Source organism: Tubulanus polymorphus, chromosome 4, assembly GCF_964204645.1.
Source record: "Tubulanus polymorphus chromosome 4, tnTubPoly1.2, whole genome shotgun sequence".
NCBI lineage: Eukaryota > Metazoa > Nemertea > Palaeonemertea > Tubulaniformes > Tubulanidae > Tubulanus > Tubulanus polymorphus.
The window spans coordinates 3,050,425-3,069,953 of record NC_134028.1 but is presented as its reverse complement, the minus strand read 5'-3'; the positions used below and the strand labels follow the sequence as shown (position 1 = coordinate 3,069,953).

Genomic DNA, 19,529 nt, shown 5'->3' with positions numbered 1-19,529 from the left:
CTCATTCTCATCAGCGATGCTTGAATTCGACAGAATACTCCCATTCCGAACGAAATCATCATCAACGAGTTTCGTCTTCGCATTTGCGAAACCGAAATCGTACCCATAAAAGTTCGCTACGATTAAAGGAATGATCGGAATAACGCCTGCTTTCGATAACGAATCGCTCAAATATACCAAAAACGATACAATTGTTACCAAAGTCGTATTTCGGAATCGGGCGCGTTTGTTCTGTTTTCGATGTTGTTCGTCTTCCTCGCTTATCTCTAGTTGTTCGACTCCGCACGATCGGTAAGACTTAGCAGCTTCCGTATAGATCTTCCGACCGCTATCATCCGCGTCCATCAAAGGGACACCACTCACCATCTTGCCCCGAACTTATTCGACCAACTGGTATTGTATCCGAGATTGTGGAACTAATGACACCTCCGCCAATATGGTTTTGCCTTTCGTCACATTTATATGTCTTTGCAAAATCCTCGAACTTGTGTCTAGGCGGGTTCGTGAATTTGGGCCAGTTCGGTAACGTTTGACGACCTATTGTTTCGGACTCATCGAAGCGCGCATTTCTTGTTCTTGGGCATTACTGGTATTTACATGATATCATAAGTAAGATCATGAAATGTAGGCGGTGGCTCTAATCAAATACAAATAGTAATAGGTTGATTACAAACTTTAAGTCACGATTGAACAGGACATGAAGCACAAAATAATAGAACACGACAAACAGCAAAAATGAAAATATTCCACATTTTATTCATACAATTTCTTTTTTATATATGTATGTATATATAATATATTTGCATTTCGGTTATACACTGAATAATAGTATCTCTTTTTTGAATGATAAAATTTTACACAAACTAGTACCACACTGTACCATATACATGTATATTCACTGAAAATAATGACTATGAGAAACCAGAAAGGTCCTTACTTAGATAGATTGAAAAATAGACCCTGCTTCTACCAGGGGATAGTACTGTTTAAACCAAACGTGTTGTCCTCAAAACGTTTCAGACTTTGAAATAATGCCGTATCAAAGAAAAACTATCTGGTAATGAAACTTTACCATATGAACTGAAAAAACCCAAAATATTTGTAATCATATTACTACATGGAGGATGTTTGCCGAATGGGAGTAATATTTCTTTGAAGTAAAACTGTAGCCTTTTAACGGGATTGAATTTTGATGATTAATCACGATGAAGAAACCTCATAAGCAGTTAATTCACCCCGAAAGGTTTCATATCGTAATCAGTGCACCACAGAAATTTTTACACCTAAAACTTCTCGATAAGATTTGTTCGCTATAGAATAGCAAGAAAAGCTACTTCAAATACAGTTAACAAACAGAAAATAAAATGTGCACATGAAATATCAGCATCGCATCTCAAGCAATATCATACATGAAAAAAATATCATTTACTTTTTAGCCAGAATATAACAGCTTAGCTTTCTTCTTATAGAATTGTGACGGTTAAATGAAGTTTAAGATAAAGCAAATCGTTTTAAACATTTCGTCCGAAATTAATTTCTAAATAAATGCAAATAATAAGCACACCGTATTGATACAAGTATATGTTACAAAAAGTGGTGGCATCAGCACAAGCACGACTTAAGGCCACCTACATTATTCATAATATCAATCGATATCCCAAGCACTAAACCCTGCTTTAATCTTCCTCGTAGAAAAATATAAATCCTTCCTTCTTGAAAGCGTTTTGCTAATCCTGAAGATGCCCCCGATACAAATAAATCATTGTTTTAACATTTCCCGCAATTCTTCTCGCAGTGAATAAATTCAACACAGTGGTCAGATCCGAAGCCGTGGCATTTTGAATGAATATTTGTTCGTAGTCAGTGATTCATTAAAACAAGAATACGAGCCAAAATAGAATCATTGACAATGACAACATCAAAACCTGAGCCTATTATATCCATAGCACCTTCAGGGGGCGCTTTTCAACTTGCGTGCAAAAACAACGTCATTTCTCATTCTCAATTTCATTTCAATTTCATGCAAATTTCTAACGTCTGTCAAAATTGAAAATGATTAAATTTACAAAAAGCAGTGTTTTATCACAGCAGAAACTCGGTGAAACCCGTATTTAAAGTGTCATTCCACAGCCTTTCAAATTCTAAAACCTTTAATCATGGGAGACAGAGTGCGAGATTTCATAAACTTTCCTCGTCCAATTTCATCAGAATTACTTTCAGAATCGGGAAATCAGAATACTGGTATCTATTATGGACAGAAAGTAAGAACCGGTTAATTTGCTTTACGCAAAAAAATTCTTTGATGATAACCTAGTTATCATCCAATTCCTTGTTGTTCTTACTTCCACAACCACTGACACCCTCCCCCAGCAGAGATTCAAACCTGATGGCATCGAGACGGCTGCTTGGCCAAGTCTAGCCACCAGGTTCGAATTCCTGCTGAGGGAGGATGAATCTGATAACCTTTGTTCTTCGACAAAATTACACTTTTCTCGGCCATATTTGCTCCCCGCATAAGAAGCTTGTATGCATAGCCTACAATAATTACAGAACATGCATTATATATTTCAATAGCCCTATCACATTTTTCGGATCAGAAAAAACTTGTCCATTATATCATTTTACCGCCCAGTCCATTTAGAAATAAAAGCAGACATGATTTATTAAAGCTATCACTAAAAAATTACACGATGAAGGGTTTTCTCTGAAATTATACCTTATTCGACAGTGACTCAAACTTAGCATAGAGAATATGAATTTCATTGGAAACGATCAGCCGCATTCAAAAATCTATTAAATTATTTCAGAAAAATTAACAATAACTTGTTTATCATTCTAAGCCTCGTTTGTTTCCATTCGTTCATCTGTTTAGAACGACACTGGCCTGAAGCTGAAGCAGATGAATTCATAAGAAATTAAGAGGAAAACAAAAAAACTCTATCATTTTTTTTAAACTAAAAAAACAAAAACCGGAAAATCAATCGATATTACGTTAAAATAGACTACATAAGATACTATATAAAACATTCTTCATCAATGAATAAAATCTGATAATTAATTCAAGAATTATTACATTTAAGAACTACGTAGATAACCAAAGAATATATATATATATACCGTACCATTTAATATGTTCTCAAAATAAACAATTCACATAATACATTTTCGTGCTTCTTCGATTCAATGCCTTAAATCATGCTAAAAGCTTTTAAATAATTTTTGTTGTTGTTGTAAATAGTGATGGTCCACAAATATGTTTTGAAGCTAAACGGCTTCAGTTCTGAACATTCGCATTCGCATTCGTATTCTACATAGGAGAAAAAATACACATATACATAATATATATTATAAGATACAGTACAACATAAAAATTCTATAAAGCACATATTCGAACTAGCAGCACATTTACATGTTTTACATTTTCGATTTAATCAAGAACAAAAATATGCCGATAACATAAATGCTCCCATTTGTTCGATAACTTGGGATTTTTTCACGATACGAACACCTTCCAATACACCCACATAGCTTGGTCAGGTTTTTTCTGTTTTTCACATAGTTTTATTTCTATACCGTGAAAAGAACTAATAACTGGAACAACCCTGCTAAACCCTGCAGATGTACTATAATCAGAGAGCTCAGAATAAACTCAATGACATTTATACCCATATCAAGAACGCCAGCAGTTACAAAATGAGGTCCCCCTCTTTGAGAACTACAATTTCAATAATTCCCAATGGCAAATACTAGACCAATAAGTCACCAATTTAGTACAAACCATGGGGTCAATTTCACGATTCAAAATTATGATTTAATCAGCACAGTAATTAAAATCATAAATAAACCAAGCTCTTATTGGCAGATATGAGACCGGTCGCAATTAATCAACAAACTTTGATAGTTTCAACACTATAACAGCAACTAACACAGATCTTGTTCAAGAAGTTTATGTGTCAACACCCTTTGTATTTAATGCCCATCATAGTATTTCGATTCATTTTAGCTGATTATTTGAATCAATGCACTCGTTTCAGTCGAGATGGAATTGTATCAAAGCTATTTCTATGTATTCAGGTGTGATTATCTGAGATGATGTATCTGAATGACTAGTGAGAAGCAAATGCAGGCCCGAAGCAAAATCTTACTACAGTATTCGGATTCTTTTTAGAACTGATATCTTTTGTACAAGAATATTCATCTCTTAGGATACGCGGTATATACATGTCATAAATACAGTGATACAATGTCATTTTTATCATTAGCAATTCAAGGATGCATCGAACAACACTAGAATCAACAGGAATTTACTGTAGGTAGCATTCTGGAGTTGATGTCGAGTTTAAAGGAAGTGTAGCTTATAATTAGAATTTATGTCAGTTTTTGGAATCAGTTAATTTCAAACATTCTTGAGCCAACTGCTCAAAAGTTGGTTTCTTACGTTGGATGAATACAGTGTGCAGAAAAACAGGGCATGATATTTTAACAGGTTGGCTGACTACAATACGTTTTCCATTCTCGTGTCTCTAGACTTTTGGAAACATTCACTTCAGGTTCATACGGTAACTGTGCAGTGGTACATCCTCATATACCAACATGAAGCCTGGTGGTAGAAAATTGAACATTTTAGCTACGTTTAAGAACATGAACAATTATTGATCCCATAACCACAGTTAAGTTATTATTGTTATTTTAGGTGCGTACATGCACTATCATCTAGATAGAGATTATATGAGATGTTAGGCAGTTATAAATGAAAACATCTTAAAATCAGCCCATGTTGTTAACACAAGTATTTCATATGCATATACACCACACATATATTAATATATATTTCATAATGTCATTAAACAATGGAATGATTGTGGCTAAGCATAGGGTAAGTATGGCAATGATGGATTTTTTCTTTTTTTTTTCATATAAATTCACCGGTATTCCGTTAAGTTCAGTAAGCATGATGTATAGAAAGTTAATAAAGTCTGTGTTATAGATACACTGTATTTGTGAATGTTTTTTTACTAAGAACTGTTCCTTACGACGTAGAAAACATCAACGCACACCGAAATCATTTCAAAAACGATTTCTGTGCATGTCCATCAAGTGGAGTGAATAGAGTTGCGAGTTGATCTTTTTTCAGAAGCTCTAGCTGCAGTTAATGTGCTTACTCGATATAAGCATAAAGTCAACACCGGGATTTATGCATTTTTAAGTAAGTTTTGATGGGTGATGTAAACGTTGCGTATATTTTGTCATGGTAGAGTGCGATACACAGCGCGACGATTCAAATGATTTTTATATACACGATGCGTAATGATGAAGTTCAGCGTTTGCGTGATGGAATGAGAAGTGTCATTTCTAAGCCAGGTTTTAGAGATATGAGAAATGTAAGAATCCGAGTAGAATTGAATCATTGAAATGAGATCTGGCTTGTATTTACATGCTACGTACGATAACATCAGTCACAAATAATTTCAAATTCAACAATTAAACAGTTGTTTAACGATATCCGACATTGATTTAACGATGTATACTTTCATTCAAGATATTTGAGAGTTAAACTGATGAAGAAGACCCCACTCCCCGACCAATCCACCTGTCAGTTCAACTCATCATCCAGTGTTACATTAATAAGTAGTTGATATAATTCATAGATGTTATTACTCATTACAATGATGTTATTCACATTGAGATCGAAACAAGGATCTATGTAATATTCACTAAACACAAAGTAAATTCAATGCGCACATATATATATATCGTTTGACTCTCATGTTGCGAATCGTCATCCACAACTGTAGAACTATAGCTCCTGGAGCGCGAGTTGTTGTTGTTTTCTATCTACATGCGAGATACGTGAGATCGGAACGTCGCGTACGACAACACCGGGTCGTAATAACCGGCGAGGTAATAAACGTCGGTCATATCGGCGTCTGAAACGGCTCGTTTTCGATACTCCTTGTACGAAAGAACTTCGCATCGATGAGATATCGTCTGTACGTCGTTATCATCGCCGTGTGGCGACTCAAATAATGCGTCCTAAAATTATAACAAAACCATGATGTATGATATGTTCACATTATCACTGGTAAGCCTGTTCTAATATGGCTGTACTTTGAATGGAGTAATTTAGAAAGTGACATTTTGAGATTAATCAGCGATGGATCTAGGGTCTGATTCAGGGATTCTTCATGATTATGATTTATGATAAAACTTACATCCGGGTCAGTGAGTTTGTTTCCACAGCCTTTCGTCTCTTCAGGATGATAGAACCATTTCACACGAACGACCATGTTTCCTCCCCAAGCCTCCCATAGGTTCTCTATTCGTCCTACATATGGTAAATGTGGTCGTCCCGTGCTTATAAACACCGCTGAATCACCGACCTATCAAAACAACAATGACGTAAACATTAACCAAATTATTAGCATTACGCGAATGAGATTTAAAAAGATGATAATTTACCTTGATGATTTCATCTCCGCGTTGTATCGCTTTAAAGTAAATCTTCTTTGCTTTGCCTTTCAGTCCCGGCCTCTGCGTACTCTTTCCATGCCACGACCAAATATCGCACAGCGGAATCAGAACTGAAATGAAAAATAGCTTACATACCAAACACGAGTATCGTCTAAAATGAATGAAATTCTGTGTGGAGAAACATTAGAGCCGTACCATCAGTTTTAGAAGATGATTTAGACTCTTTTTTAGTTGGTGACTTGCGTGTTTTAGCAGCTGGAGATTTGCGTCGTTGTTGTTTATTTGGGCTGTTGTTTTGTTCGTCGTCCGAACTTTCCTCTTCACTCGACGTCGCTGCTGAACATCGCTCGTCGTCTGAACTTGCCCAATTCAGACTCGGTCGACTAGAATTATTCGCGTTTCGACGATTGTTCGCTGGCCCGATTTTCAACGTCGATTTTTTCATTTTCAGACCGAAATCAGCGCCGTTCTTGAAATGTGATTTACTGAGTATTGGTTTCTGGTGTGACGGTGATTTTTTCAACATTGCCGAAGATCTATTTTTATTTCCAGACAAATTCTTCTCTGTCATGTCTTTTATTCGCTTGTATTTCTTCTTTTTCCGCTCTTTTGATACAATATTGTCCAACTGTTCACACAAATTACTCATTTCGAAACTGCTGCCGTCCGAGTCGGATGATTGCGGAGGTCGTACCTTTTTCTCCACTTTATTGTACTTCAGCGTGCTGCATTTCTTGCGGATCTTATCGAGGTTGAACCCAGGTAACGTGTTGCCCAATGACGGTTTGCGTTCTTTATTTTCGAGACACATGAGATCTTCGGATGAAGTGCGTTTCTTCCTTTTGCTTGCTGGGTCTAGTAAGAATGTTGACTCGGATGCTAAAAATCAAATCATCAAAAGACGTATCAAAATTTGTCAAGAAGGCATACACATATACCACTTTTGATATCAATTCTTTTACTTACTGCAACATTGAGGGAAATGTTGAGGCAACATTCGAATGTGGTCCATAGGAATTTTTCCAGAATCACCATCGTCAAACTCAACATTTATCAGATTTTTGTTTGCATCTGGATTAGGACTTGCTGCAATAGGAAATAAAGATAATTCCATTATTATTTTGATAGCGACGTTTGATTGAGTCTATTCTTTGAGTGGTGAGGACAACTTACATTTAGCTACTGTTCCTGGATAAAGACAGCTGAACTGTTGACTCCAATAAGCACAAATTCGTCTACCTTCTGGTAAGTCATCGGGACTTTTTGGTTTGAGATCCAAAACCTAGATACATATCAAATTCACAATATTAAAGAGAATGTAGTCCAGGGCTTTTTGTTCCCAAGAAAGGTCAATAGAAGAACTTACAGCTTCACGTAAAAGTTCCTCTTGTGGTAGAATATGTGGTCGATTACCCCTTTCTCCATAAACCAGAACACCATAACTATATATACAACAACATAATGTGTTTCAAACAACGAAACATCAGGGATACATCAGGGGTGCATAGATTGTAACTTACATGTCAGGAGGTTGAATTGCTTTCACTTCACCTTCGTAAAATAGATCTTCCATGAATAGCAGAATTCGAAGGCCATCTTTCAACTCATCCTTGTCAAGAACGCATGATTGCAACTCTGGAAGAGATAAAATACATTCCCAAGTTAGACAGAAGATTTTTCAAATATTAAATTATTGAATTGGGAGATTATTGTGAATTTCTAACCTGCTTTACGAGATTTCTCAATAAATGCAGTCAATGGTTTATTATCACTGTCTTCATCTTCTTCATCTATTTCATCTGAGTCAGGTTCGCTGTCCGTGTATATTTCGCTGTATTTAAATTTCTCAGGCAGTTTCTGAAATATTTAGTAGGACACCTCCATTGAACGGTCCGGGTGACAATTTTTGATAATCACTGGGAGATTCTCAAAGATTATGATAACACTCACATATTTCTTCTTTCCTTTGTTCATCGCCGCTTTTGAATACTTCTTCTTTACCTTCTGGGTCAACGTTTGCATCTGCGATAATAGCGGAGATTTCTTGTCCGACGGAGGAGACACTGATGAGGATTTATTGTGAGTAGGCGGAGATGAGCTCTGTGGTTGTTGATGTTGTTGTGGAGGAGAGCGATAGATCGGACCCATATTTGGCGATTGTTGAGGACTAGAATCACTGAGGAATATGCGTTCACTCCGGCGTATGCTCCATTCATGCGACCACTTTTGGCTGTCAGTCTCAATCTGTAAATTTGAAGTGATAAATAAACCTCAATTTCAGGGAACAACATTTTACGGACATAAAATAGAAACTATCTTTACCTTTAGAGGTTTAGTAAGTTCTGCATTACGAATATCATTATTTGTTGATGAGGATACCCTCATTTCACTTATTGCTTTATTTGATGCTTCGCGTTCTTTATCTTGTTTGTCCATTTCATTCCTCTCTTTCTTAGATTCGTTGTTCTTTGTCATTGTAGTTTCTTTTTTAACGAGAGCTGTTTTATTCTTATCTTTTTCTTTATTGTCCATATTTTTAGTTATTGGCATCTGTTCTTCCTTCTTGTTCTCTGTGTCCACCTCCAACTTTTCTTTCTTTACATTTGGTTCTTCTACCTCCTTCTTATTCTTGTGAGTCTCCTTTTTATCCATCTGAGTCTCTGATTTCTGTTTCTTAACATTTCTTTCTTGGTCCTTTGTTGTCTCCACAAGTACATTTCCCTGTTTACTTCCTACTGTTTTCATTTCTTTCAGATTACTGGTTACTTTTTCAGTTTCCTGTTTCACCGATGGTTTCTTCCTATCGATTTCTCTGCCTCCATCTTTTTTGTTTACTTCTGCAGCTTTATTTTCTTTCATCTTTAGACTTATGTTTGTATCATCTTTCTTCTCGGGTTTCATCTTAATTTGATCTTTCTTCGAATCGCCCGTGTTCTGTTGTTGTTCTTTCTTTCGTTCGAGATCCAGTTGAAGTTGAAGACCTATATTCTTCGGTTTCTTAGCAACAATAGTTTCTATAATTAATCATTAGCAGTATGCGTTAGAGAAACAGTTTCAGCTCTTATCATGCAATGAATGAATAAGTAACACTTTTGCTTACCAGTCTCTGATGGCTTTTCAGGGCTCAATTTCTTTGGACGACCAGGTTTTCTTTTTTTGGACATTGGACTTTCTGAAGTAGCTTCACCATCTAGAATAAAGGCAAAGGCATATAGTCCACATTTAGTAGATAAATTTCCATGCATTCTATTTATGTATAATCAAAGAAATTACATAATGATCAATTACCTTTTTGTTTTTTTCGTTTTTTAACCGGGGCATTTGTGATATCCTTGTTCGATTTCTTTTCACTGAGTTTTGTTTTTGCATCAATGACAGTAGAAGCTGATGCGTATTTAGCCAACAATCCTAATCCACTAGTGTCTATACCTGTAACAGTTTGCTGTTTAATTGAGTCTATCTGCATTTGAGATTCTCTTTTCACTTTACCAGCCAGTTCTTGCAAAGTCATCCAGCTGTCCTCTAAAGAATAAATATGTTCGATTTTGTAAAGCATTCAACACAGATTTCTACTGATTAAGCTAATGGATAAAGATGGATTCATACCAGAGTCAGAGTCAGAGTCTGACATTGGTTCTTTCTTTACTATGAAAGGTTGTTTCTGTTGAGCGTGTGACTCCACTTTGATAGTGGTCGCAGTTTGCTTAGATGCCGACTTTTCACTTGGTTTAAGTGGTTCTGTAAAAGATCAAAATTTCAACACTTTCTTATTTCCTATCCAGGAAAATGAATCTTGAAATCATAACAAATTAATGCATACCATTTTCAAACTTTTGCTTTTTCTTCATTACGCTTTCAGCATCTTTCTTCTTTTCTTGTTTTAATGGTTTCAATATTTCACATGACCCACTTATCTCTGCTGGTTTCGTTGCAATCCTAATATCTTCAGTCTCAGATTTGTGTTTTTGCACAGGTGCTGACTGTATCGTGGCAACAGCTACTACTGGTTTAGGGGTGTGACTATCAGATTTGCAAGTTGTTACTGGTGGGCTGACTTGAGATATTGTCAAATCTTTCTTCTTTACCGACTTTGATGACACTTTCAATTTCACCTACAATAAACAAGTTTTTTTAGTTAGTACCTTTGATTTTTTCACCCTCAATACCTTAGTATCTCAAGAACGCTTATTACCTCTTTACTTTCTGTTTCTGGTTTATTGGATGAGGTTTTCTTCTTTTTAGGCGGTGGTGGCTCAAGAATTTTTGGTGACTTACAATCTCCATCAGAAAGCATCTCCTTACTGAAAAACAACAAAAGCTTTAAAATCAATGTCCCATTTATACAGATTAATCAGAGATTACCATTGAAAAATGCTCAATTCATCCTAGCAGTATGCTGCCACTTACCAGTCCGAACTTTTTGAAGATTGCTTTGATAGTTTTCGTTTTTTCGGTCGGCCTGGTCCTCGTTTACTATCATGACTGCGAAAAAGAAAAGCAAATCAATTGAGGTTTTTTACATTGCCGCGATTCAAATATCATTGAGAAAATATACACGAACATAAACAAGTGTATCATTTGTGAAATCGTTCAACTTACTCTCGATCTTTCCTCGGTTGAAGTTTCGCGAGCTCTTTTTGTTTTTCTTTGTATCGTCGTTGTATTTCAGCGAGTTTCATACGCATTTCTAACTCTGTCATATCCATTTCATCTGCAACAAAAAATTAATAATTTCTTGTAGTCATTTTCATGTCAGGGCCGTACAAAGCGGGGGACACCTGAAATTTTGGATAAGTCCCCTTTTTGCAAACATTATTTTTATATCCAATGTAGAATCCTTATATCGGTTTTATACTTTAGGTAACTACACCCTATTTCAGGTTTCTCTGCATGTAGAATGAAACACAAGGTAATTGATAACTTACTGTAAAGGCTGAACGGACTGTTTGGACCACTTTCACGTCTAGTCCTCGCACCGCTACTGCTTCCCGGACTAGATAACGACGACATATCCCACTTGTCTAACGAACCTTCGTAATTACGGTTTATATCCGGGCTACAAAGCGATGATAACGAAGACTCAGATTTACGACTCTGAGGTGAGATTAGTTCATCTCTACGCTGTTCGGCGAGGGCGCTCAGTAAATCCAGACCGCTGTTCGTCGTTGAGTATTCATTACAGACGGGCAACAGATTCATTTTCGCCGATGACGACTTAAGATCATCGGACGTCAATGAAAACACGTTATCGGGGTATTTGAACACGGACGCTAAATTTGAACCGAGATTTTTAAAGCTATTGTCGATGAGACGATCGTCGTCCGGCTGCTGTACGCTTCGCGACGAACAAAACTCTTCCGATTCTAAATCATTCGAGATAACTTGAACCAATGCATCGAGACCCGATAACGACCGCTGCGGTCTCTCCGCGTTCAGTTTACACGTCTCTTCGCACATATTTTCCTTCGATTCGGATTCATTTGAAACAACGTTCACCGCATCGTCGGATTCATCGAACTTCGCCGCCGATTCATCGTTATGAATCGTATCACAAGCAGACGGAATCGATTCGGATTCGACCGACGGAATACATTCTGAATCAGTCTTTAGCGATTCCATCGTTCGTAAATCAACTCCCTCCTCATCATCATCTCTACATTTATCACAGTCTATTTTCAGATCACCGTCGCTATCCGGATCACACTTAGTAGACGAATCTACACGATCACAGTCAACATCGTCATCAACAACATCTACATTAATATCACCGCATTTATCACTGGTCGTCGATGAAATCATTGGCTCGGTCGAATCGACCACGGCCGCCACTTCCAGCTCCTCAGACGGTTCCTCGTCGACTCGTCGTTCCTCTTCCTCCGTCTGAGAGTCATCATCGACATCTACGATCAGATTATCACCCGACGACTGACTCGAAGAGTCTTTCATCGACTCCAAATCGGACGTCTGCACGGAAGTCGTCGACTGTAAAACGCCGGCGGCGGCGGTTGATATCGCGGAGAACGACGGACCGTTGTCCTCGGACGCCGAGTCGATCGACGCATCCGACATATTCGACATGAAAACCATCGGAGACGTGCCTCGCGACTGCATCATCGGCTCCGATATAGCCGGAGTAAGTGGCGCCACCGGTGGCATGTAGTTCGGATCGTAAACGAGTGGTATGGGAGTCGATGGATATGTGTATGGATATGTTTGTCCCGTTCCCATCGTCAGCCCACGCGGTAAAAACGGATTTGTCGCCGGTACGACGCTGTCTTTCGTCTCGCAACATAAGCTCGAAGCAGACGTGGTAATCGGCAGCGAAATCGGTGCAATTTGAGCGGACGAAAATGAACTGACTTTGACGAGGGAAGAACCATCGTCATTCTGTTTCTGAAATAGAGAGGAAAATATAATTTGCCTTCAAAACTGTTTAACATCATTATACTAAATATGATTGAAACCCGCTTAGTACAAATTTCAAAGATAAAAGATGGAGCACATAACATGGTTCCCACAGTTACATGATTTAAAAATTCCCAAGTTTTTCCCAAGTATTTCAAGGGTGACTATAGGGATACTAACATTTTAATGGTTACTGGTTGATAATGGCGAATAAGTGCAGAGGAAAGTTGCCCTTGGCAAATGCAATATGTGAAATGTAAATTTTGCAATAAAATCCCAAGTTTTTCCCAATGACACAACGTTTCAAACTCTAGAGATCATCTTCAGGTATCATATAATTGTTCTCCATGTGTGAGGTTGACTATTCTACTATCATTATACTGTCAAATAGATTGATGAACGACTGCTTCAATCAATGTATTCATTTGTCATGTTCGTGTTTACGAGAAATACTAATGGAAAGAATGTGCTGCCATCTGAAAGCACGATATCGAACTAGCTAAATGTTTTGTCATTCAAATTGAGCTCGTGAACTAGACCTTCTTAGCGCTGAACGCAATTAAAAAGAACTCATTGCAGTAACACGTGGAATCGTACTTCAATCATTTGTTAAGCATACGGGCAAATAGAGAAACAATTACCTGAATATTAGAGTGACTAGCAGATAATCGATTTTGGTCATGATTTTGTTGAAGCTGAGCTGAAGAATGACCAGTGAGTAAAGGCTGTATGGAGGCAGTGGTTGATCCCGACGCGTAACCTGACCACATCCGAGTCGGATCCAACATATCTGCAATATAGAAATCGTTTAGATATTGCAGTACATATTTTGGAAAAACAAGTCTTTTTCTAATGTCCTTGTAGATTTTCAAATAGTAGCACGCATCATACGGAATAAAATGATGCATTTTCTAAAAGAAAGCTTTGTGTATATTTTATAGAATTTGAATGCAACGTCGATCAATTCAACACAAGTAGTTGATCACTGCATATACTCAGAAAATATATCTGGCTCTGAAAAAAAAGATGCATTTTCTCAAAGAATGCTTTGTCTCGGGAACAATATTTTTTAGTTGTTTTTCTATACAAACTTCAATTCAGATTATGAATGACTACATATATCGAGAAATAAATCTAACTCAGCGAAAAAAACCAATTAATAAATCAGAAATCAAATGTGCCCTCCGGGATATGCAGAAACACAATGAGACTTAACGCAACAAATAACTGTATTCATTATATTCATTGATCAATAGAACGTAGAAACTCGTTTCATCGCGATGAAATACATTTCGTTATTTCTTCGTTAGACAACATATCTATATAGAATACTTGCGAAAACATATGACACATTGAAAAACACTGCCGGCAACGTTGTGTTTCGCTCGGCGGTGGTGGTGTTTTTGCGCAGATATTTGGCGCGAAGCCAACGCATGTTTAGCAGACGCATCATCTCCGGGTGAAGGAGAGTCATTCGCAGTTCATTCAGCGATTTACTGTGCCGTATTGAAGACAGAAGTGGATTTATGATGATGGAAAGATCTACACAAATCTGCCGCTACTCTGAGCCTTTTACGCCGGAATACATCAGCCTCGTCTCAAAGCTGCTGTTGCCGACACTGTGAAATTTCTTATGAAGTTAATGTTGTTTTTATTCTAATAATTCTTTTCAGATTCCAACGTTCCATTCATGTATCACTTCGCTCCACCCTTCCTCAAATTTACGCTCTTGAAAGCGAATTCTGGCCATGACCCGGGCTTCCAGCTGCCTCTGTATCTGGGAGGTCGCGTTCAGCCCGGCGCATACTACAATCTCAAAGCCGTTCATCGATGTATTTACAAATGAAACCCATCTGTCATTTTATAAAGCCATATTGACCATAAGATGGGAGACTTGTTTGATAAACGTATTCTCTCAGAAAGAATAGTAGTGGCAACCTCCTCGGGTGACATTCCTAATCTGTCACTTATTTATTGAAAATCATTATCTTCCCGCTCACAATGCCCACCCTATAATTTCACAAAAACATTCCTATATGTTCGACGTTGATATTCACAAAAGGATAACGAGAATATAGTTTTTGATGTTTTTACGATAGAAGAAAGTTTTACCATTCGGAAAGACGATTCACCCTCATCATACAAGAGATATATATCTATGACATGTACCGCAATATATATGTAGTAATACAGGTGTATGTGTGCTTTTTGTGCGCTCTTTTTACTAGCCCCTGAATGTGCACTCAGTTATACCCAGATAATCGGACCTACATGTCAGTCAGCTAACGTCGAGAGCACAATATCCCGGAAACCAGTCTTCTATCGCGTTCACCAACAATCAGAAGGTCGCCGGGGACTACGAAAATACCGTCGAAATAAGAGGACCAACCCCGCTCCATTCTCTATAAACCAGTTTCCGAACGAACAATAGAGATAAAATGATTTTTGCCGACGCTTTTTTTCTGCGGAGCACATTATCATCGATATATAGTAAGGAAAATAGATTCTAAACTGAAGCGTTTAAGTATTGTTGACTCATTCACTACCATTGAAGTGCAATCCCTTTATTCGCTTGTCAAACTGCTTCCATCAGTTTTTTTTTTTACAAAAAGCATGTAGTACACACTACGAAAAATGCGACTGGTTTACAAATCAACCTATGAGGGAGAGAGAGAGAGAGGGAGAGAGAGAGAGAGAGAGAGAGAGAGAGAGAGAGAGAGCTGCTCTCTTTACGACCAACAGTCTCCTAGGGTCGTCGCAAATCGACGTTACAATAACAAATGATATTTTGCTATTTGGTTTTACGTTCGACATTCAGGAAACATTCGACGAAACCAAATATTGTTTTTCTACGGTAAAAACAGCGCGATTTTTTTGTGATGTAAATAGCCAGTTAAAATATTTAGAAATTCATAAATTTTTTTTCGCAAAACTTAGGAATATATGACAACCGATGCGCCTTGTTGCTATATGAATAATGCACGAGTAGGCGATATTCCCAATGGTGGTTTCCGTCATTACCTGAATATATTTCTAAGGAGTAAAGAATGCAATATGAGAACCGTAATTTGAATCATGTCTTACCGAGATTCGTGGCTGGAATTATGTACAACTGACCGGTCAATGGATCCTGGGCCAGTTTCCAGCCGTTCGACGTTGCCATGGAGATAGGATCGACGGGTAAAGCAGACGGCAGGCTGTACGGCCCTTGTCCGAGCCAAAACGTCGGTGCCATGGCGCTACCGGCCTGTATGGGCCACGGCGGGTGTGGTGGCGCTAAGTGATGTGATCGCGTGTCTGTCTCATGCCAGCCGAGTATACTCGCAGCTGATGTTGTCGTACTGTTATTGTTACCACCTAAAAAAATATGAAATACGATCATTAGATATCATTTCCACCATTTACAAATTCCCAAATTACTCCAGGGTTTTTTTATTGCAAAATTTGTCAAATTCCGTGAGTTTTCCCTGATATTTTCCTAGATTTTTCTGATTCCCTGAGTTTCCCAGGTTTACCAGGTCAGACGCCACCCTGCATTTGTTACAGATGCTGATGACCGCAAACACACAATTGACTTGACCTGGGCCAAAAGCTCCTGCCAGGTGAGGCCCGGGCTAACCATTCGCACAAGTATCCAATGGGTCAGTGTCTGTTTGAAATGGGCCAAAGTTGAATCAACCAAAAACCCCGGACCAGGCCCATGTCAAATTTTAGCACAGGTCAGATTATTACGTATGAATGCTAACTGATTCTGGCAGTGACTCACCTCACTTGCCACGGCATCATTTTGATCGCATTTTAGTAACGAGTGAGTGATTTACGCGTGAACACACTATCTAATTAGGCACGGGCCAAATCTGACTCAGGTCTGATCCGGGCCTGATAACAACTTATAATATGTACCGGATAACCATGCACTGCTCCATCAGAATCTACAGCTGCTGAAACTCGAATATACTTGTGGGTAGGATTTTAAGATATTCACTGATGACATTTCTGGTAAATATGTCTCTATTAGAATTGTTAATACATGTACTCTTATACTAAGCTACGTATATCGTGGCTGATACTTAGCTGATAGTTGGTGCGGCCTTGTCACATGTAAGCAGATGGTGTATTAGCACTCATAACCCGATAAAAGTCATTAATACGTGAATGCTCCTCTCAAAAGCCATTACAAAGAGGAGCGGGTTATTTGAAGGTTTTGTACAGGAAATATATTTGAATAGATTTAGGCAAGACGCACCAAGCCGGGTTCATACATGTACACTGGCTTAGTAACAATGTTTCTCAAGTGAAAGTGCGAAAACCATGGTTATAATTTCATTTCCTTAACTTCCTATTCAAAGGAAACTGATAAATTGCAACTGCTCCAGGCATACCGGATGTAAATTAGGCTTCATCTGATCCCAATGGTTATTAGTATAATAGCAAGTTAGGTTTTATGCCTAAAACCCCGACGTAAACCAATCCGGCATGGCTACTTTTGTTGGACTTACTTTTTCCCTGACTATTCCATGACATGCACGTTGTTTTTCCTGACTTGATCGGTTAAGAATTCAATCAATTAACACAGTCAAATACGTAAGACATAGACGGAAACTGTTTGATTTTACGCGCGATCTAGCTATCTCAACAAATTTCCCTGACCTTTCCTTGATTTATAGATTTATTCAAAATCCCCTGACTATTCCTTGATTTTTCTTAATGAAAAGAAATTTCCCTGACTTTTCCCCGATATCCAGCTAAGCTTTCAGCCACCCTTCTTTTGTCTTATTCCTGATTAACTGATGACTTCTAGCTTCAAAATTAGTTTATTTTATATAGCTCAACCGTGAAACTGAAGCCAACCTGGTACAGATGGTGACAAAATAAAGATCGCCATGTTCTACGCGAAGCTAGGAAACTGACAGATGTTCGTGGCGTGCATCTTTTCATGTGGTAAAAGAAATCGATTTGGTTTTTTGCTCGGAGAGGCTTTTTCCTTATAACGAGCTCAAGATTCATGCGATACATAAAGACATGTTGAAATAGTTGAACCAGCGCGTACAAGACCCGACAGCCAGCGATATATTCATTAACCCTTCAATAATCTCTCCAATTTCATTAACCTCTTGGCATTATACGAGCTCTAGGCTCCATGGACTATACAGTCAGTTCATTCCAAACTAAATTAGCATTTAAAATTAGGATATTAGAAAGGCTTTGTGTTCGTATAGAATTTACTGAATTTTTACCTGTAACTATCAGATTTGAGGTGAGTTCAGGCCTATGACATTGGGTCGGTTTGTTTTGTGGCGATAGGAGTTCTTTCTGTTGTCTGAGGAACTCTTCCCTATCCTTGCGACTGTTTTGCGTTGCACCTATTTGCGTCGTCGTCGAGCCTACTGTACGAACGAAACGAGGAATAAAACATTCGATTCATTTTATCGTGTGTTTTGATCGATGATATTGTAACAACATGTCGAATGGAATTTAAATCCGGCTCCGGAATATTACGATTATAAAGCTGATTTCGAAGAGATTAAATCACCATTAGACAGGTTTCTAATCGTGGAATCGAGATTCTAAACATTTTTCTTGTCGTCAATGATTAATCAATCTTTTATTGGAGAATTATAGATTTTGAACTTGCTTCGGTTAATTGACTTTCGAAACTAATGAGATTGAACATTGAAGTCGCAGTTTTAAATTATTGAACGTTTATCTGATAGAAAATTGTCACTTTTTCATAACTGCCTCTAATAATCTAATGCACAAGAAGCTTTTACCATCGACGAGTTTCCAACAATTCTTACTTTAAACCAACACGTTCGGTTTGATATAGATAGAAAAATATTTACCCCCTGACTTCTGCTGTTGTTTTGATTGGTTTTCTCTTTTCCTCGCTACAGCTATTCCGACTGGTATTGCATTAGCTGTAAAATAATATTGAAAACGTTCTTCAAACAATCGATCGATCGATCGAACGCAAACTGAAATTTGATCATTTCATTAAACTTTACATTTTCTGATGTCCATAATATCCTGAAAACAAATCATAATTGGAAAGCCCCGATCTGACAGTAATAAAAAAGATTGCTTTCTGCGCTGATGAATGCAATGATACCTCAGGAAAGATCCGCCGATCGAGAGAGAGAAAGAGAGAGAGAGAGGAAAAAAGGGAGAGATGTTTGTTGGTGAATACGAAGGGAAATTGAACATTTTCTTCGCGTACTCGTCTGGAATACAGAACGCCGAATTTGGTAGGAAATTAATGCAGATAGACTATACCTCAAGAAACACGCCGATGAAAGTAAATCGGCTTGATTATCGCCGTATAGGCAAAACGCATGCGGCAAAATGAACTATGTTAATCAAATCGAATTTTCTCACAGAGCGAGAAGCCGCCGTAGAAGATTGTATTTTCTTATTTTCCGCGATGCATCGAGTTGAGGAATGTGTATGTAGGCTAGTATGAGTCAAACGTGTAGATATCGTATTTACCCCGGTTCGGGTTTTTTCTATAGCCGCTCGAAAACCTCGACGCATGCGTTATTCAAACAAAAAAAAACTACCATCACACTTTTTTCATTTCCTCTCAATTTCACGTACATATCTCTCTACTCAACCAGTCGTATACAATTCATATCCGAATATTATCTAAATCGCGA

General features: G+C 37.9%; 1 protein-coding gene across 1 annotated transcript; it reads right to left on the bottom strand.

Annotated features, from left to right (window-relative positions):
• Positions 1 to 752: 752 nt before the first annotated feature.
• Positions 753 to 18,897, bottom strand: LOC141903377 (uncharacterized). Its single transcript, XM_074791489.1, has 24 exons — positions 18,882 to 18,897; positions 18,720 to 18,794; positions 18,114 to 18,263; positions 15,961 to 16,233; positions 13,518 to 13,666; positions 11,397 to 12,864; positions 11,071 to 11,182; positions 10,879 to 10,953; positions 10,664 to 10,772; positions 10,292 to 10,583; positions 10,078 to 10,209; positions 9,760 to 9,993; positions 9,572 to 9,661; positions 8,794 to 9,485; positions 8,422 to 8,715; positions 8,196 to 8,328; positions 7,992 to 8,106; positions 7,838 to 7,913; positions 7,645 to 7,753; positions 7,438 to 7,557; positions 6,667 to 7,350; positions 6,460 to 6,581; positions 6,213 to 6,380; positions 753 to 6,033 (listed from the first exon to the last, which is right to left on the bottom strand). The coding sequence occupies exons 1-24, from the start codon at positions 18,895 to 18,897 to the stop codon at positions 5,836 to 5,838; spliced, it is 5,886 nt and encodes a 1,961-aa protein (XP_074647590.1). The 3' UTR covers positions 753 to 5,835.
• Between the last annotated feature and the right edge of the window lie 632 nt (positions 18,898 to 19,529).